The sequence below is a fragment of the Vombatus ursinus genome, unplaced genomic scaffold, assembly GCF_900497805.2.
Source record: "Vombatus ursinus unplaced genomic scaffold, bare-nosed wombat genome assembly UNPS02014874.1, whole genome shotgun sequence".
Classification (NCBI taxonomy): Eukaryota; Metazoa; Chordata; class Mammalia; order Diprotodontia; family Vombatidae; genus Vombatus; species Vombatus ursinus.
The window spans coordinates 17,525,338-17,546,332 of NW_020954652.1; the positions used below are offsets into that span (position 1 = coordinate 17,525,338).

Below are 20,995 nucleotides of genomic sequence, written 5' to 3' on the forward strand. Positions count from 1 at the left end.
AAAATAAGCTGTTAGGAGCTGGTTTGTTTTAGTATCACAGTATTAATATTTTGTAGACATGGGAGCAACTATTGGAATAAATTAGTCTCTGTGAAGGTTAATGATTATATTGTTGAGATAAGCAACTTTTCCTTTTGAGAGTCGGGAGGCTGGGGATAGGGCCTGGGCCTGTGATTTCATTGGTGTAGGGAACTATTGGTGCCATTTTAGATCAACAACCGATCTGCAATTTAGAGTTCCAGAGTTTCCTGATTTGTTGTTGCTTGTTCCTCCTTCTTGAACAGGACCAGTGAGTGGTTCAGTGACTTGCCCAGGGTCACACAGTCAGTATGTTTCAGAGGCAGGATTTGAACCCAGGTCTTCCTGACTCTAAGCCTAGTATACTGCTGGCCTTCTTCCACTGCCACATTAGAAAGAGTTGTTTAATGGGGGGAAATGTCATGGGTTTTTGATGATCAAGTCTCGTATTACCTTATGGAATACAAAGGAGAGTGCATTTGCAAATCTACGTTGTGTTAGAATTACTATTGTAGTAGCTGGTCATAGAATCCTCTAATGGCTCAATCCATGAGCAACATTAAGTGGCAGCTAGAACCCAGACACTGTGCTAGGCCCTGGGGATGCAGAGACAATAATGAAGCAATCTGTGTCTTTATGAAACTCGAATTCTTTCAGAGGAGACAGGTATATTGTGCATATACAAGTATAAGTGTATTATGTATAAGAATATACACAATGAAGTACAAAATTGTAAATTAATTTGGTGGTTGATGTGGCTGTAGTGCAGCTAACACGAATCCAGAAGTCAGTCTTCAATGTGAACTTTGCAAGAAGCTAGAAATCAAGCTAGTTGGCTCAGTGGATACAGTTCTGGGACTGGAGTCAAGAAGAACTGAGTTCAAATCCAGCCTCAGACACTTACTAGTTGCGTGTCCCTGGGCAAGTCATTGAACCTCTGTTTTCCTCAGTTTCTTCATCTCTAAAATGAGTTGGTTGAAGGAAATGTCAAACCACTCCAGTATCTTTACCAAGAAAACCCCAAGCAGGATCACAAAGAATCAGACACGACCGAGTGACAAGGAATCAATCTTCTCGTACATGTAGTTAATCCCTCTAATGTAGAGAGACTTGCCTGGAGTGTTCTCCCTTCTCATCTCTGCCTACTGCCTTCCCTGGATTCCTTTAAATTATGACTGCTCATCTTTTACAGGAAGTCTTTCTCAATCTCTCAATTCTAATGCCTTCTCTCTTTTAATTATTTCCTATTTATCCTTTATGCAGCTTGTGTATATATTTGTTTTCTGTCTCCCCCATTAGATTATGAACTCCCTGAGGGCAGGGTCTTCTTTTTGTTTCTTTTTGTATCCCTAACACTTAACACAATGCCTGGCACATAATAGGCCCTTAATAAATATTTATTGACTGAGAATCAAATGAAATTCTATTTATAAAGTGTTTAGCACAGTTCCTGGATGATAGTATTTGTTTCCTTCCTTCTCACCAAACATAGACTAGAAGCAACGAGAATATAAGCCTATCTCCTTCTGGAGCTCTCTGGGGTCAAAGAACATGAATTTAAAGCCTGACTCTGATACTGTGCAATCTTGGCAAGTTGTTTCAACCTCTTAAGACCTCAATTTTCTTAATTTTTTTTTAAAAAAAGGTCATATTTAATGACCGGGGAGATCTCTTCCAATTCTAAAACTACATATATCATCATACTAATAAGATTCTATGATCCTGTTCAGATGGACTGGCCTTAAAAGTCCAAAATTTTTCCAGGCCTTTTGCCTAGAAAGATATAACGATATGGTCTGCATCAGTGATATGTATTGATTTGGGGACACATGGCAAAGCAGAAATAGAAGCGGCCTCAAAAACAGAAAGGCTTGCGTTCAAGTATCATCTTTGGCACGTGCTAGCTGTTATGACTCTGGCAAAGTCACATAAACTTTCAATGTTCTGAGGTTGCAAAGGAATGAATCAAAATGGTGATAGAGTTTTGATACCCACATGACTAAAGGTTGTTGGGGTTCTTTTTATTGGTTTTGTTTTCTTATTGCAATGTTAGGAAAAAATAGAGGAAGGTCAGAAAAAAGGGGAAGAACATTTTTCATATTGTATCAGACAATAATATGGCATCAGAAAGAAGTTAAGCAGGGCTTATCAATTTCTATATTGCTTGTTTTTTTTTTTCTACCACAGAAAATGATCTTTGAACTGGGAGGAAGGGAGCACATACGGCTAATAGGCAATTGATAACCAAGATAAGTAAGGAGACAGAAAGAGCACACCTACCGGTCCTTGAGAAATTTAAGTTGCCCGGCCCTGGTAAACTGGGACATTGAATTGTTGCTGTTTTTGTTTATCCTTCATTCTCAGAAAGGGCCGTGACATCAGGGAGGTGATGGCACGACTTGCAAGTGAATCGGATTTAAGTGAGGGAGGGCTGTGCAAAGTCACCAGCCTCACTCTTTCTTCTAGGGCCATCTCAGTCCAATGGCAAAATATATAGATCAGGAAGACTGGAGATGGCCCTGGATGCAGTGGGAGACCTTGGCTTTTTTAAGCCCAGGTCTTTAACAGGTCTGGCCTATCAATTGGGGAATAGTTACACAAATTCTGGTGTGTGGATGTAATAGCATACAAAGGAACGAAGGATGGAACTGTTTATCCGCCTTCAGTGACAGACCTAAGTCTCCATAAAATGAATATAATAAATCCCAAGAATAATGCAAAAAATGAAAATGATGAATCCTATGAAAGATCACAGAGATCTAGAGTGGTTCCGCAGAAATGAAGAAGGTACAAATTGTCCTTATTTTCAAAAAAGGGAAGAGAAGAGATTCTACAACCTATAGGCCAGGGAGCATGACTGTAATTTTTGGCAAAATTCTAGACTTCATGAGAGGCACTATAGCATATATAATGGTGGATAGAGGACCAGTTACAAATCTGAAAAAAAGAGGGTTCAAGTCACACTTCTGATACATAATAGCAATCACTAATCATGGCCAGGAAACTCGGTGCCCCCAGTAACAATCTAATGCAATAACCTTCAAAGTGTCCTCACCTAGAGCTCCCCATACTGCTGAAATTGTAAGTCTGGGATAAACGAACCAACAAATAAGAAAATCAATCAACAAATACTAAAGAGATGTTAAGTGGACATTTTATAAAGGAAATATTGGTCAAGAAGAATGAGCACGGTTTCATCAATAATACATTATGTCAGATTAACCTTTCCTTCTTTGAAAGGGTCACTAAATTGATACATCAGGTTAATGCTACAGCTGTAGTCTACTTAGAATTTAGCAAAACATTTGCTAGAGCATCTCATTCTCTTTTTAAGGAAAAGAGGGAGAAACGCCTGTCAGGCAACAGTATAATCAGGTAGCTTCAAAACTGGTTAAATGATCAAATTCAAAGAGCAATCACAAATGTTTTTCTGTCAGCTTGGATGGAGGTAAGCAGTGAAATGCTCAAGGGATCTGGGCTTGGCTCTGTGCTAACACATGTCAATGGCTCGAAGAAAGGTATAAATGGGTTATGTATGAAATTTGCCAATAATACAAAGTTGGGAGGGATAGCTAGCACACTGAATGACAGTAAGGCTCCAAATAAGATTTTGACTCATTGCAACAAAGGGTTGAATTTAATAAGACATAATTTAATAGTGATAAATATAAAAATCTTGCATGTGGTTTGAAAAATTGACTTCACAAGCACAGGAGATAATAGAATTGGAAAGTAGTCTGTCCAGAAAAAAAAATCTTTGGATTTTAGTGGACTCTCATCTCAATATGAGTTGAGTATGATATGGTAGCCAAAAAAGCTAATGCAACCTTGGCTTTCATTATTGGGGCATAGTTTTAAAGAATAAAGACACTACTCTGGTCATAATACAAGTATAATATTGTGTTCAGTTCTTGGCCCTACAATTTAGGTAGGGTACTACTGCTAAGCTATTGAAGAAAGGTTCATAACTTACACTCCATCTCATGAAGGTTTATGAACAGATTGTCAAAAGTGTCTATCACACTCACACACACACACACACACACACACACACACACACACACTTAAACTCCTGCTCTCGAATATTCAGAGAAGAACAATCAGGATGCTGAAAGGCCTTGAGTCCTTATCATGTGAGGATCAGAAGAAATAGCTGGAGATATTTAGCCTGGAGAACAGAAGACTCAAGGCAAACAAGACTGTTCTTTTCAAGTTCTTAAAAGTCTGTCATCTGGAAGAAAAGTTCAACTGTTCTGCTTAGTGATGGAGGGCAAAACCAGAAGCAATGGGTGGAAGCTTAAGGGGAAAATTTAATCTTGATGGCTGGGGGAAAATAAAATTCCTAAAAAAGAGAGATCTCCAAAAGTACAATGGGCTGCCTCGGGATATAATGGGTTCTGCCTCACTGAAGTTCTTGCAACAAAAAATTGATGGTCACTTTTTGAATGTGGTGTGGTGGGTATTCTTTTTTGGATAAGATCTTTAAAAAAGTGCAACAGTCACTTTTAACTTTGCAATTCTGTGACTAACCATCCATTCTGGAAGGTATTAAGCTGGGGAAGCACCTGCAAAGAACATGACATTATTTCCTTCATGTCTGCCTTTAATAACTATTTACAATGGGCCTGGCTTTTGGGGGAAAAAACAATTTCACATTGCCTAAGACTTCAGAGCCTTTCCTCAGCCAGTCACCTGTCAAAGGAATTTTGGAAAAGGAAAGGCTGAAACCAGTTACGTTTATCTGTTAACAGTGAAGGTCATTTTTTTTTTACCTACTTGATCCATACAATAAAAAAAAAAAATCCCTATTCCACCAAGTCCTGATTCAAGTTCCTGACAAGATCAACCTGGCATGTCTAACATACATTCCACCTCAGAATTAAAGGTTATACTGATCCTTTAGCTATCAGGAACAATGGATGGTCTTCTGAGATTTGTTTTCTAACTATCTATTGGCTACTAGAATAATTTGTAGGCTTGAATGTTAGAAATAGTGTTTTGCCAAAATAGCAATAGGAAATCAGAATTAGAATGCTATGTCCCCATGGGTAATTTTTTTTTTTTTTACCCAGGGACAGCTACCTGAGTGAAGAAATTCACACCAGTCAGACTGAGTTATTTTTCAGCAGAATCATAATGCTAAATGATAGACACTAAGATAGATTTAGAGGAATTTCGTTTATGTCTCTACCTAAGCAATAAACATTATTTATTGTATTGCCTGTCTATCTCCATTTTGAGATGAATATTCTAGATCAGGTTGGAAAATGTTGATTTTTTTAACTAGGATTTATTTTGAGACTCAAAATTGCTATATGTTCACACATATTACTAGAAAGAAGAGATGGTAGAACATGAGAAAATCATAGAGAAAGGATATCTCCTTGGAGGCAACATGGTATACTGAATATGGACTAGACTTGGAGCCAGAGGGATCTAGACTTGAGTCTTCCTTCCAGCATTTACTAATTAGGTAACCAAATGCAATTCACTTACCTTTTCTGAGCATTGGTTTGCCCATCTATCTAATGGATGTATAATATTTCCTTTACTTACCTCAAATAATTGTTATGAGGAAATAATTTTGTAAATTTAAGGAATAATATGAGTTATAATGAACTAATTCCATGGGAGAGAGTATCCCCATCTGGGAGTTTTCTACCCATTAAATCACAGGTCCAACCTATATCCAATCTGATTCCATATTTAATCTCTTAAGGATCACTAACTTATAAGAAACACCTGCCTTCTGTACACCAACAGATTACAGTTGAGACTAAACCAGTTGTGATTTCCCTCTCTTTCTTCCTGAGCAGTCAGAGAAATGGCCATCATAGAATATCAAATGTGGAAGGGAAGAAATTAATTAGTTCAGTTTGCAGTGAAGGAGAATTCTCTCAAAAATATCCCTGACATGAAGTTATGTAGCCTTTAACGGAAGATATCTAGTAGTGAAGATGTCATCACTTTCTAAAGAAGTATAATCTACTTTCAGATACCTCTATTAGAAGATTTCCTTCCTTCCTTCCCTCCTTTCTCTTTCCCTCTTTCATTTCTTCTTTCCTTCCCCCTTCTTTCTTTTCCTCCTCTATTTCTTCTTTCCTTTTTCCCTCTTGTCTTCTCTCCTTCCTTACTTTCTTCCTCCCTACCTTCCTTTCTGCTCTTTCATGTCTTCTTTCCTTCCCTTTCTCCCCTTGCTTTCTTTCATCCTTCCTTCTCTACTTTTTTCTTCTCTCCTCCCTTCTTTCCTTCCTTCTTCTCTCCTCCCTCCTTCCCTTCTTTCCTTTCTTCCTTTCTTCCTTTCTTCCTTCCTTCATCAAATCTAAATCTGCCTTCTCCCACCCATGGCTCCTCCTGTTGTCTAGTCAAGCAGAACAGATTCAGTCCCTCTTTCACAGGATAGTCATTCAAATTCTCAAAGACAGCTCATTCTGTGTACCCCTTCTCCAGGTATAACATTCTCAGTTCCCTCAATCAGTCCTCCTAGGAGAATATTCTCTAATTTTCTCACCATCTTGTTTGGTTAGTAAGAATTAGCAGAAAGTTGGAAACAACTGATAACATTATTGAAAAATAGTATTTGAAGCAGAAATCAGGTAGTCTCTGAAAGGCTTAAAAAAGATTATAAAAGAAAAAAAAAAGACCCGTGGGGAACTCCCAGTGCAGTAACTCCTTCCAATGAGGCAGATTGGCAACTACCTGGCCACTATTAGTCTCAGTCCCTGGAGTAGTGAGAAGTTAAGTAAACTTACAACAGATTGCCCAGACAATATAATTCAGAGATAGGCCTTGAACCCAGTTACTCCTGACTTTGTTTTCTCTATCCCTTGGCTACCTCTTTCGCCAAAATATTAAGTTCAAATATCTTTCCAAGTTAGCCTCTCCAAAAATCAGCAAAATAATAGATATCAATGGGAGATCATGGGCTAAGTTGTCAGAGACAGTACCAAATAAAGATTGGAGGCCACATAGAATAGAAATCCCCCATAGGCATGGACAACATGTCATACTTTCATATTTGTATCACTAGCATAGTACCTGACACACTGTAGCACAAAGTAGGTTTAATACATGTTTGTTGATAAGTGTTATTGATATAAGATTACAGAAATACACAACTTTGATGACTAGATTTTTCAAAAAAAATACTACCCTGACTTTTTTTTCAAACAATACAAATTATAGGGTCTCTCCTGACTGAGATTTAGTATCTCTAGGCATATTAAAATACATGATAAGTCACTTAAACTGAAAGAAAAAAAAAAACAGTCCTATGAGAAGATCTCTCGACACAAGAATTTTGTCCAGAATAGTAGAACCCAAATGATCCTATTTTACTCTGCAGTTATGGTTCTTCAGTGTTGATACTATCGGATTTCTTATTCCAATAGCTTGAACAAGAAGGAAGCACATTTTAGGCATGAATATTTTTGGTATCATCCATGGAGGGCACAATGAGTACAAAGCTGGCCCTGGCCCCCAAGAGGACTTTTGTCCAGGTCCTATCTGTGACACATACTGGTTGTGTTAGTTTGGACAAATTATTTAGACTAAGAGGGACCAGGATGAGATTTCATCAAAGAGTTTAAGTTCCTGGCTAGTTGCCTATCTGCATTGATAGAGGGAGTTTTTTTCCTTAAAAATTCCTTATGCCAATCAAATTACAGGTCTGGATCAATATCTATCTACCTATCTATGTGTTTGTGTGTATATAGATACATAAATAGATAATTTGATAACAAATGACAGTCGGAAAAAGACAACCAAATAGGGAGAAAGGCATGGACATTATATAGAGATATATACTGATCACTCTTACACTATTTCAACTTGTTAAGAAAGCAGCCATGAAAAACATAAGACTTTTAATACTATTTATAGTGTCATATAGCATGACATAATGAAAGAGGGCTGGCCTTAGAGTGACTAAGAAATGATTCTTACATATAGTGCCTGTGTAGCCCCGGCTATGTCATTTAACTGATTAGTCTTCAAGGCAACTATCTGAAAAAATAACAAATGAGTTACTCAAATACATTAGTAGGGTCAATTTCCACAAGCAGAGCTCCTCGCATTAAAGAAATCACAAGTCAGAATGCTACCCTCTTGTCTCTCTTCTGCTACTTTCCTTACCAAATAAATAAACCTTTAATTAGCCTTTGACTCCATTGACAAGATGTTCTGTTTCTAATTGTATCATCTCATTATGGATCTCAGGTTATTAGTGCTTATTCAAAACTTGTTTCATGATATTATCACTAACATCAGAATGAGCAAAAGAAACTGCAGTCTTCAAGAATATAAACAACATGGGGCCACCATTAGCTATTATCATGGAAACACACTTAAGTCATGTCCTCAAGTGGTATAGAAAATAGGAAGATAAGCACCCTCCACAATGCCAATGATGATATGGTTTTTTTAATCTCCAATTAGAAAATGACATGAATAAATGAATCTGTCAAATAATTATTGCCAGAGAAAACAACTTAACAGCAACGACAGTGAATTTGGAATGATTTTTGGGGGGACACCTTGAGAACAGGAGCCATTTCATTTTTATCTCTCTATCCCCAGTGCCTAGCACAGAGGAGATCCTTAATAAATGCTGACATTTTAATGGACTACGTTAAATAATCCCACTTGAAAAATAAATTGATTTAATTATTTGTACCTGATTTTGGTCACCACCTTTTCCTAGCAGAAAGATTTCACACTTGGACTTTCTACAGGGTTCCCACTGAGTCTGGTGGATAGGCAGGTTAATCTGCCTGCTAAACTTCAGGTTAAAAGTAACTCCATATTGCAAAACTCTTAGGTTTCAACTAAGTATCTGTGGGAGTGCTGGAACACCAGTAGCTAGAACACTGGGTGTCTAGGTGGCACAGTGGATGGAGTGCTAGGCCTGGAGTAGGAAATTTGCTGTTATTGTTATTGTTGTCCTGTATGACTCTTTGTGATCTCATTTGGGGTTTTCTTGGCAAAGATAATGGAGTGGTTTGCCATTTCCTTCTCCAGCTCATTTTACAGATGAGGAAAGTGAGGCAAACAGAGGTTGAGTGGCTTGTACCGGGTCACAGAGCTAGTATGTTTCTGAGGGTGGATTTGAACTCAGGTCTTCCTGACTTTAAGTCCAGCATTCTATCCACTCCTCCACCTAGCTGGTAGAATGACCAGAATGATCATTCTTATGCACAGATCTGGTGGGATAATTTGCTGCTCTGCTCTCAAAACTTCAATGCTTGGCCAAGGTGGTAGAGAGAAGCCAGAAAGTTGCCTGAGGTCACCCCAGTTTCCCTCAGAAATAACATTAAATCAAGCTTCTAAAAGAATTCTGGAGAAACAGAATCCACAAAAAGACAGAGTAAAGCAATTTTTCAGCCAAAGATAATTTAGAAGAACTTCAGCAAAAGTCTGTCTCACTTGGGTGAAAGGGAACACAGTCCAGCACAGGAAATGTCCAGGAAAACCATAGGAAGGCTCTTAGCCACAGCTCAGATAAGCAACCAAGGCCCTGTAGTATGGACTCAACAGGCCACCTGTGAGGCCTCCAGGCACAGTGCAGCAGGCAAATTGCCAACCCCAGAACACAGGGTGCAACACAGGCATGACTAGACCAGACCACCCTAGCACAGTGGGCAAGACACGAGTCCCTGGTACAGAATGCCAATGACAAAACCCCTGGTCCCCACTGCAAGAAGCTTGAGACAATTCTCCCTGTACTCCAGGAACAGAGATCAACTTTTTAAAATGAGCAAAAAACAAAACAAACAAACAAACAGTAAGAGTCATGACCATAGAAAGCTACTTTAATGACAGGGAAGATCAAAACACAAACTCAGAAGAGGACAAAAATGTAAAAATGCCTATATGCAAAGCCTCAAAGGGGAATATGAATTGGTCTCAAGACTCAAAAGTCCTCTTGGAAGAGCTCAAAAAAGATTTAAAAAACCAAGTAAGAGAAGGAGAAGAAAAATTGGGGAAAGAAATGAGAGTTATGCAAGGGAATTATGAAAAAAGAGTCAACAGCTTGGAAAAGGAAACACAAAAATTGACTGAAGAAAACAATTCCTTAAAACATAGAATTGGCCAAAAGAGAAAAAAAAATCCACTGTAGAAAACAACTCCTTTAAGAATAGAATTAGCCAAATGGAAACGAAGGCAAATAAGCTAACTGAAGAAAACAATTCTTTAAAAATTAGGATGGGGCAAGTGGAAGCTAATGACTCTATGAGACCTCAAAAATCAGTCCAACAAAATCAAAAGAATGAGAAAAAAAGAAGAAAATATAAAATACCTCATTGGAAAAACAACTGATCTGGAGACTAGATCCAGGAGAGAGAATTTAAGAATTATTGTACTATTTGAAAATTGTGATTAAGAAAAAGAGCCTGGACAGCATCTTTCAAAAAATTATTAAGGAAAACTGCCCTGATATCCTAAAATGTCATTGAAAGAATCTACTGATTACCTCCTGAAAGAGCTCTCAAAATGAAAATGCCAAGGAGTATTGTAGTCAAATTCCAGAACTATTAGGCCAAGGAGAAAATACTGAAAGCACCCAGAAAGAAGCAATTCAAATATCAAGTGGCAACAGTCAAGATTACACAGGACTTAGAAGATTAAATGGAGGGCTTGCAATATGATATTCTAGAAGGCAGAAGAGTTTTGATTACAATCAAGAATCAGACAATCAAAATTAAACATAATCTTCCAGGAGAAAAGATGGGCATTCAATGAAATAGGGGACTCTAAAACTTTTTCTGATGAAATGACCAGAGCTACAGAGTTTGATCTTCAAACAGAAAATTTGATCTTCAAATACAAGACTCAAGAGAAGCATAAAAAGGTAAACAAGAAAGAAAACAACAGCAACAACAACATGGTATTCAATAAGGTTAAACTGTTTACATCCTTACATGAGAAGATGATACAACTCTTATGAACTGTATCTCTATTAGGGCAGTTAGAAGGAGTACACTTAGACAGAGGGTGTGGGTATAAGTTGACTTTGATATGATTATAAAAATACTAATTAAGGGGTGAAAAAAGGATTATACTGGGAGGAGAGGAAAGGGGGAGTTAGACTGGGGTAAATTAGATCTCATGAAGAGGCCTGAAATACCTATTACAGTAGAGGGAAAGAAGGGAGAGGATGAGCATTATTTAAACCTTACTCTCATTGCATTTGGCTCAAAGAAGGCATGACATACATGCTCAGTTGGGTAAAGAAATATTTCTTACCCTATAGAGAACTAGGAGGAGGAGAAAAGAAAAGGGGAGGGGTGCTGATAGAAGGGAGGGAGGTAGTAGTCAAAAGCTAAACACTGGTGAGTAGGGGCAGAGTGAAAGTAGAGAGAGAGAAAAGTATAAACAGAGGAAAATGGGATGAAGGGAAATACACAATTAGTAATCATAGCTATGAATGTGAATGGGATGAACTCTCCCATAAAATGGAAGCAGATAGCAAAGTGGATTAAAAACCAGAATCCCACAATATGTTGTTTACCAGAAACACATTTGAAGAAGAGAAATACACACAGAGTAAAGGTAAAAGGCTGGAGCATAATATATTATGTTCAGATGAAATTAAAAAAAAAAAACAGGGGTAGCAATCCTGATCTCAAAGAAAAGCAAAAATAAATCTAATTAAAAGAGACAAGGCAGGAAACTACATCTTGCTAAAAGGTACCATAAACAATGAAGTGATATCAACAATAAACATATATGTAGCCAGTGGCATAACATCCAAATTCTTGGAGAGGTTAAGTGAATCACAGGAAGAAATAGACAGCAAAACTATACTACTGGAGGGCCTCAATGGAATATACCCTTTTCTTGGGGGTACATGGCAACTACTCAAAAATTGAACAGTTAATAGGTCATAAAAATCTCACAATCCAATGCAGAAAGGCAGAATTATTAAATGTATCCTTTTCAGATCATGATGCAATAAAAATTACATGTAATAAATGACCATGGAAAAATAGACTGAAAATTAATTGAAAACTAAATAATCTAACCCTAAAGAATGAGTGGGTCAAACAACAAATCATAGAAATAATCAATAATTTCATCAAAGAGAATGACAATAATAAGACAACATACCAAAACTTATGGGTTGCAGTCAAAGCAGTATTTAGGGGAAATTTTATTCAAGCTAAATTCTTACATGAATAAAACAGAGAAAGAGAAGATCAATGAATTGGGCAAGCAATTAAAAAAAAACTAAAAAAAAGAAAACAACTTAAAAATCCCCAATTAAATACCAAATTAAAAATTCTGAAACTCAAAGGAGAGGTAAATAAAATTGAAAGTAAGGAAACTATTGAATTAATAGATAAAATTAAGAGTTGGTTTTATGGGAAAAATAAAATAGATAAACCTTTGGTTAATCTGACTAAAAAAAAAGAAAGAAAGAAAGGAGAAAACCATATTACCAGTAACAAAAATGAAAAGGGTGAATTCACCACCAATGAAGAGGAAATCAAAGCAATAATTAGGAACTATTTTAACGGTTTCCAACAAACCAGACAATCTATGTGAAATGGATAAATATTTATAAAATATAAATTTTCCAGATTAACAGAAAAAAGAAATAAAATACTTAAATAACTCCATTTTAGTAAAAGAAATTGAACAATTTCTTAGGGAACTCCCTAAGGAAAAAATCTCCAGGATCAGATAGATTTAAAAGTGAATTCTACCAAACATTTAAAGAGCAATTAATTCCAATACTACATAAACTATTTGGAAAAAGAGGTGGAGTCTACCAAATTCTTTTTACAATAAAATACAATGCTGATACCTAAACCAGGAAGAGCCAAAACAGAAAAAAAGAAAATTAGCCCAATTTCCTTAATGAACATTGATACAAACATTTTAAATAAACTATTAGCAAAGGTATTTCAGCAATTTATCACCAGGATAATACACTATGATCTGGTGGAATTTATATCAGGAATGCAGGACTGGTTCAATATTAGGAAAACTATTAGCATAATTGACCATATCAATAACAAAACCAACAGAAATTATATGATTATCTCAATAGATGTAGAAAAACCTTTTGACAAAATACAGCACCCATTCCTATCAAAAACTCTAGAGAACAGAGGAATAAATGGAATTTTCCTTAAAATGTTAATTAGGATCTATATAAAATCATCAGCAAGCATTATCTGCAACAGAGATAAGCTAGAGGCCTTCCCAATAAGATCAGGGGTGAAACAAAGATGTCCATTATCACCACTATTATTCAATATTGTACTAGAAATTTTAACTTTAGCAATAGAGAAGAAAAAGAAATTGAAGGAATTAGAATGTGCAACAAGGAAACAAAGCTATCATTCTTTGCAGATAATATGATGGTATACTTAGAGAATCCTAGAAAATCAACTCAAAAGCTTCTTGAAATAATTAACAACTTTAACAAAGTCACAGGATATTAAAAAAATCCACATAAATCATCAGCATTTCCATATATTACCAACAAAGCTTAGCAGCAAGAGATAGAAAGATGAATTTCATTTAAGATAACTGTAGACAATATAAAATATGTGGCACTCTACTTGCCAAGACAAACACAGGAACTATATGAACACAATTACAAACCACTTTCCATACAAATAAAGTCAGATCTAATCAATTAAAAAATACCAATTGTTCATCGGTAGGCTGAACTAATATAATTAACATGACAATTCTACCTAAATTAATTTACTTATCCAGTGCCATACCAATCAAACTGCCAAAAATTATTTTATAGAGCTAGAAAAAATAATAACAAAATTCATTTGAAGGAACAAAAGGTTAAGAATGTCAAAGGAATTAATGAAAAAAAAGGCAAAAGATCTAAAACTATATTTATAGCAGCAATCATCAAAACTATTTGTTACTAGCTAATAAATAGTGTGATGGGTCAGTGGAATAGATTAGTTACATAAGACACAGTAGTAAATAAATGTAGTAATCTACTGTTTGATAAACCCAAAACCTCCAGCTTCTTGGATAAGAACTCACTATTTGACCAAAAACTGCTAGGAAAACTGGAAAATAGTATGGCAGAAACTGGGCATAAATCAATATCTCACACCACATATCAAGATAAAGTCAAAACAGTTAAATGGTTTAGACATTAGGCAATTTTCTGATGAAGAAATTAAAACTGCTAAAGCCAAAGTCATAATGAAAAATACTCCAAATCACTATTGATTAGAAAAATGCAAATTAAAACAATTCTGAGGTACCACCTCACATCTATCAGATTGGCTAACATGACAAAACAGGAAAATGATAAATGCTGGAGAAGATGTGGGAAAATTGGATGCCAATACCTTGTTGATGGAGTTGTTAACTGATCCAATCATTCTGGAGAGCAATTTGGAACTATACTGAAAAGGCTATAAAACTGTACATATCCTTTGATCCAGCAATACCACTGCTAGGTCTGTATTCCAAAGAGATCATAAAAAAGGAGGGAAAGCTCTACATATACAAAAATATGTATAGTAGCTTTTTTTAATGGTGCCAAAGAATTGGAAATTGAGGGAATGCCCATCAATTGCAGAATGGCTGAGTAAGTTGAGGTATATGAATATAATGGAATACAATTGTGCTATAAGAAATGATAAGTAGATGGATTTCAGAAAAACCTGGAAAGACTTATACAAACTGATACTGAGTGAAATGAGCAGAACCAGAAGAATATTGTACACAATAATAGTAATACTGTGCAATGATCAACTATGATTGATTTAGTTCTTCTCAGCAATACAATGATTCAAGACAATTCCAAAAGGCACATGAAGGAAAATACTATCCACGTCCAGAGAAAAAAAATATGGAATCTCAATGCAGATTGAAGTATTATTTTCATTTTTTTTGTCATCTGTTGTATTTCACTTTTGTTCTGTTTCTTATTTAACAACATGATTAATGTGGAAATACGTTTTCATAACTGCATATGTATAATCTATATCAGATTGCTTGCTATCTTAGGGAAGGTAGAAGGAAAGGAGAAACAGAAAAATTTGGAACTCAAAATCTTATAGAAATGAATATTGGAAATTATTTATATATGTAACTGGAAAAAAATAAAATACTATTTACAAAAAAAAAATCAGTGCTTGCCTACTACTTACCAAGTTCAAATTACTTTGTCTAGTATCCATTACCTCCATATTCAGACATCTGCCTGCCTTCACCATTGCCATTGCTTGTTAAATTTCTACCCATCAAGTGGACCACAATTCAAATACCAATGCTTCCTGATCACCTTCTTTCAGTAATGACCTTTCTCCCTCATTTAATTTTATTCTAATTACTTTTGTTAGTATCTTATCCTATGCTAGACTAAAAGATAATTTGGAAAATTGACCAAGTTAGTTAATCTCTGGGCTTTTCCTCGTACCTTACACAATACTTTGGTACTTAGAGGACAACCAGTTACCTCCTTCATGTTACCTATGTTCCAGACAAAGTGGTCTCCGTGCTATTACCCAAATAGATCACCCTATCCTCCTTCTCTGTGTCTTTACACAAGTTTTCCTTCATACCTGGAACACTCTCTCTCCTCAACTTCATTGCCTGAAATCCCTGGCTCCCTTCAAGGCTCAACTTGGTAGCCGTCACCTATATGAGACCCGCCTTAACCATCCCAGTTGTTACCATCTCCCCTCTTTATTTACTTGGAATAAATTTTGTATTTACTTATCTGAATATGTGTTGTTTTTCTCCAGTAGAATGTGAGTTCCTTTCATTTTTACCTCTGTATCCCAAGTAACCATCAAAGTGTGTGATGCTTGGTAGGTGTATGTGTATATTAGTATAAATGATTGTCCAAATGGAATTGAATTCTGTTTAGGAAATGAGTCCATAATATTTTACTATCTATAATTGCTAGAGAGGCAGCCAGTTGGCACAGTAGACAGAGTGTTAGGAATGGAGTCAGGAAGACCCAAATTCAAATAAAGCCTCAGACATTTACTAGCTCTGTGACCAAAAAAAAAAGTCACTTAATCTCTTTGCCACAGTTCCCTCAACTGCAAAAAGAGGGTAATTAATAACTTTACTTCCCAGGATTGTTGTAAAGGTCAAATGAGATAATTTGTGTAAAATGCTTAGCATAGTATCTGATACATAGTAGGTATATAATAAATGCTTATTTCTTCCCTTTCTATAATTGAGAACTTACTACAAATCTTTTACTATTTTTATAATGTCCTGTCTAGATGGAACTCCTTCCAGGTATGTTTTGTTACTGTTCTGTAAATTTTTTTTCAGCCATTTCCAACTTTACATGACCCCTTTTGGGATTTTCTTGGCAAAGATACTGGAGTGGTTGCCCTTTCCTTCTACAGCTCATTTTGTAGATGAAGAAACTAAGGCAAACAGAGTTAAGTGACTTGTCCAGGGTCACACAACTAGTAAATGCCTGAGGCCAGATTTGAAATTAGGAAGATGAATCTTCCTGACTCTAGGCCTGGCACTTTATTCATTGTGCCATCTACCTGCCCTTCCAGCTATATAAAATTCCTAAAAATTGTATTTTCTTTCTGATAACACTTTTTCTTTTCCTTAGCATTTAGTCTTCTGAGAAAGGCTCCAGACAGTAGTGAAATACTCTGAGAGGACTTAAGAAATTTTTGACATTGATTCTTCAATTTGGGTTAAGTTGAAAGTGAGAGTTCTTTTAATTAAAATCTATAAATGAAAGATTTTTATCTGTCAACTTCTTCGTGACAGTGCAAACTGGAAACTCTGGACTACTAACAGCCAGACCTTTATTAAGACTGAGTGTCAAAGTCTCTAAAAGGAAGATACATCCTCTATTATTTAAGCAGTCATACACCTGATACAATTTGCCAAATCTTTCTGCGTCCTAGAATCAATTGCTATAAGCATACCTTTTGTTCTGCTGTCATGGTTAAGCTTTGTAGACGGCCAGTCATATTCCCTAAGCTTTTTTCAAAAGCTGCTACTAGATGAGCCTGTGAAAGAAATGGAAGAAATGTTTCAAATGTCAGCCAAGATTTATGTGAACCTGGGAACGAAAAAAAAAAAAAACCTTTATTGGATAAATGCTTATTATCAAATGTTATCTTTAGCTAAACCACACACACACACACACACACACACACACACACACTCACACACTCACACAATCTTTATGCTGGGCTTAGATAAATAAAAAAGTATAAAAAAAAATAATAAATAAATAATAAAATACTTATTAAGCACCCACTATGTGCTAAGCACTGGGGATATAAAAGGAGGCAAAATGCATTTGCTGCCCTCAAAGAGTTTATAATCTAGTGGATTAGAGTTAGAAGGACCTGCATTCAAATGGTGAAGAGTCTTATTATATGTCTGTTCCTGGCCAATTCTTCTTACCTCTCTGTGCCTCAGTTTCCTCATTTGTAAAATGAAAGCATTATACACAGTATCCTCTAAGGTTCCTTCTAGCTCTAAATCTATGCTCTGATGATAATCCCTATTTTATTCTTCCTTTTATATAAACTTTCTTTTACCAGTTCCCATCTTCAAAAGTTCATTCTTTTAAGTTCCTGGACACCTCACTTGAATTCTAATACAACAGGGGAATGGAACCTAATTATTAATCACTTCTTCTGATTTCCCCATGACAGAAAGAACTGACATTGAGACGTGCTGGACATAGTCCTAAGCCGCTGACTTTTCAGAACCAAAGCTCTAAAGGAGGTCACTAAAATGGTCTATGAGAACATGTCCCACAGTCTTATACTCCCCTGATGACCTTTGAAGATATTGTTAACTTTCCTGATTTAACAATACTCTCCTTCAAGTGGGAGACATCTGCTGACAGACATAACATTAGCTTTCTTCTTTTCCTACTTATAAAGAATTGAGCCTACAAGATTTGTCTTTGCTTTAGAAACCATTTTCAACAAAAGGGCTTAGCTCCTTTTTTTCCTCTCCAACTGAGGCAGCAAACATCTATCCATGGGAAATCACACTTACTCAGTAGCATTTTCTTTCACACACTTTTCTTTTTGGACTTTGTGATTTTATTCAAAACTTCAGAGAAAGTACATTTAAACATTTCTTTTGTATTATGACCTTAATCACTAAAAGAAAAAAAAATCATATAAGAAAAAAAAAAAGAATTGTATATGTAACCATTAATTTTCAATTACGGATAGTTGTTTCATTTTTAAAAATATTTATTAGATTTAACAATGTACTATCAAAATTGTTCTTTTTGTAAGTCAAGAAGGTTTATTTGACATAACTCAAACAACACATGGGTGAGAAATATTTTAATATGAGGCGTCACTCATATTTATATCTTAAACAACAACACAATTTAAATCAGAGAATATTGAGAGGGTTTTCATCCAAAGAAGTCATCTGGAATCCCTCCATCCTCCCACCTTTGGGAGGGAATAGAGTTAAACTATCTAAAACTGATGAACTTCTATTTTTAAGTATATGAGAAAAAAGAGATTCCATGACTTATAGCATTAATATATTCTAATGATTAACACTGAGTGTGGCCAATAGAGGACCTGGGAGGCCATAGGCCAAGACATTTGACTTCTTCAGGGTTCAGTTCATCATTTATAAAACAAAAGGTTGTAGTAGACGATATCTACAACACCTTCCAACTCCTAATTGTGAACCAATGAAGCTTTTCCCAAACTTACTACTGATAGTTTAGCAGCCTAAATGAAGGCATAGCAGTGCTTTCTAGACTTGGAGCCACCAGTCACTCTCATAACATTCTTTCTTTCAAGGATGAGCCTTTCGTTTCCAGGGTTTGTTTATTTCTAGAAATGCCTTCAGTTACTGCTACCTGACTTGCAGGAAGGAGGATGGTGTGGGGGCAGTGGGGAAGGAGAGATACGGCTAGAGGGCTATGTTCTTCCATGCTTCACTCAAGCTCTACATTCATCCCCAGCCAGAGTTTAAACCAAATGGTTTTTAGTTCACCAGAAATAGGGAAGAAAAGATAATATATTATATTCTGAGAAAATACTTAGGAAAGTTCCTTTAGATAATTGACTTGGTGATGAATCTGTCTCAGAAAGAAGTGCTTATTAACCTTTCCCTACCATTTTACAATAATCAATAATCCACAGAGGTGTCATTAGGGGTGGTGATTTCTGATGGCAACTCCATTCTACTTCTGTCAAATACCTATACAAATAAGTAGTTTTGGGTTATTACAAGATGAATTAAGTTTCGATAGTGGACTGGTGAGGATATTTCCATGTCTTCTTATAAATTCCCAGGGGAATACTTCCCTTTAAAAATTAAGCTATTGCTTGTGGATTTTATCAAAGAAGTTTTTTGTTTGTTTGTTTGTTCGTTTTGTTTTGTTTTCCCAAGAGAGCCATATAGACCCATTTGGTTCAACAAGAATAAGAGCAAAGGGAAAGGATCGTAGTTTAGTCTGCATTTAGTACAACTTTGCTATTTATCCAGAAAGGAAAGGATGGTGATAGATGATAAACAAAGCAGTAACAATGTGAGACTGTCCTATTTAGGGTCTCTTAGCACCAAAAGGAAATATCAAGTCTTTAATAGTTAAAAGGTTTGTGACTTTCAAGGTTCACGAAGACTTGCACAGATAGCTTTGTTTTCCTATAAAAGAAATGTTCCCACTTAATACATTCTTATGAACATCCTGTTGAGTAGGGAAAGTAGGTGATTACTATAATGTCTTTGGAGCTGGTTCAATAGGATTGAGACAGGTATTGGAGGGAGGGGGTGTACTGTCCAAAACTGTTCCACAAATCATGGGTTTGAGTATTCTTTGTCCTCTCCAATGTTTCAAATGTTTCTCCAATGAAAGCTGTTATGTCTGGTGCACATAGTCACTGAGGGAAGAGTTATAATTTCCATGCAATAAATTATTTGAGATGCCAAGTTCAAAACTTCCCTCAAACAAATGTAGAAGAATCTAGGATTACAGGACTGAATGACATGAACACTCTTGAAAAAGATGTCCTCATATGTCTCTTTCAGGTTTGCATAGCTAGATGTCAGAGGAGGAAATTCTCCATGCTAAGCAATCCCTATATCATCTATAGGCACATAAAGATAATATAGGAGTCACCTTGCAGAAAACTGTTTTGAAAGATTATATTCACATCAACTTTGCTAGAGGGATAGTATGACATAGGGCATAGAATTCTGGACTCAGAAGTTAAGAAGCCCTGTGGCCAAGACAAGCCTGTAACATTAACTGTTTGTCTACTGGCAAGTAATTTAACAAGAGACTTATTCGAAAAATGAGAACAATGATACCTGGATTACCTATATCCCATAATTGTCTAATATTTGTAAACTGTTTTTGCAAACATTAAAGTACTGAATAAATTTTATCTATCATTTTTAATATTATCATAGTCATTGGGTTTTCTTTGTGCCCTCATACCCAGGGACTTAGAGAAAGCAACAAAATCAAATGTATTCTTCCATGCAAACAAGCCTTCTGTGCCAGATAACAAAAAGAACAAGAATAACTTTTTTTACCCTAATATTAAAATTTAAATCTTTTGAATCTATCCAAGTAGGACTACTTCACAGTGAAATAAACCCAAAGATTCATTCACTTTCTTTAAAGGAAATTTCCAAGAGAATAATTATGTTTACAGCATTACTGAAAGGCAAGATTCCAAATGATGATCTTTTAAGGCCCCTTGGAATTCTAAGAATAAGTGAACTGTCTCCCCAAATTAGAACAGCAGCATTGTCCCTGAAGACTAGGAATTTAGGGGTTTTGAGGTTTAATTGTAAAACTGTCATTGTGTCAGTACACAAGCTTCAATAAACTACTTCATCTATTGCTGCCTATTTCATCAAATTAGGAGGAGAAACATAAAAGCGCCAGATCATTGCTATAGAAACATGGATTATTACAGAGAATAACCTATAAGGGAAAATGATTGCAGCATTTTGGAAACATGAGAGAAATAAATAAAATTCTTGT

General features: G+C 35.9%; 1 protein-coding gene across 6 annotated transcripts in view; it reads right to left on the reverse strand.

Moving 5' to 3' along the window:
* The window catches only part of NAV3 (neuron navigator 3), a 389,994-nt gene that overhangs the window by 47,764 nt on the left and 321,235 nt on the right, over positions 1–20,995 (reverse strand). For all 6 annotated transcript variants that reach the window (XM_027842471.1, XM_027842473.1, XM_027842474.1 and 3 more), the window contains one exon: positions 16,926–17,009. In XM_027842471.1, the coding sequence (XP_027698272.1) occupies positions 16,926–17,009 (84 nt within the window). The remainder of the gene's footprint in view (positions 1–16,925; positions 17,010–20,995) is intronic.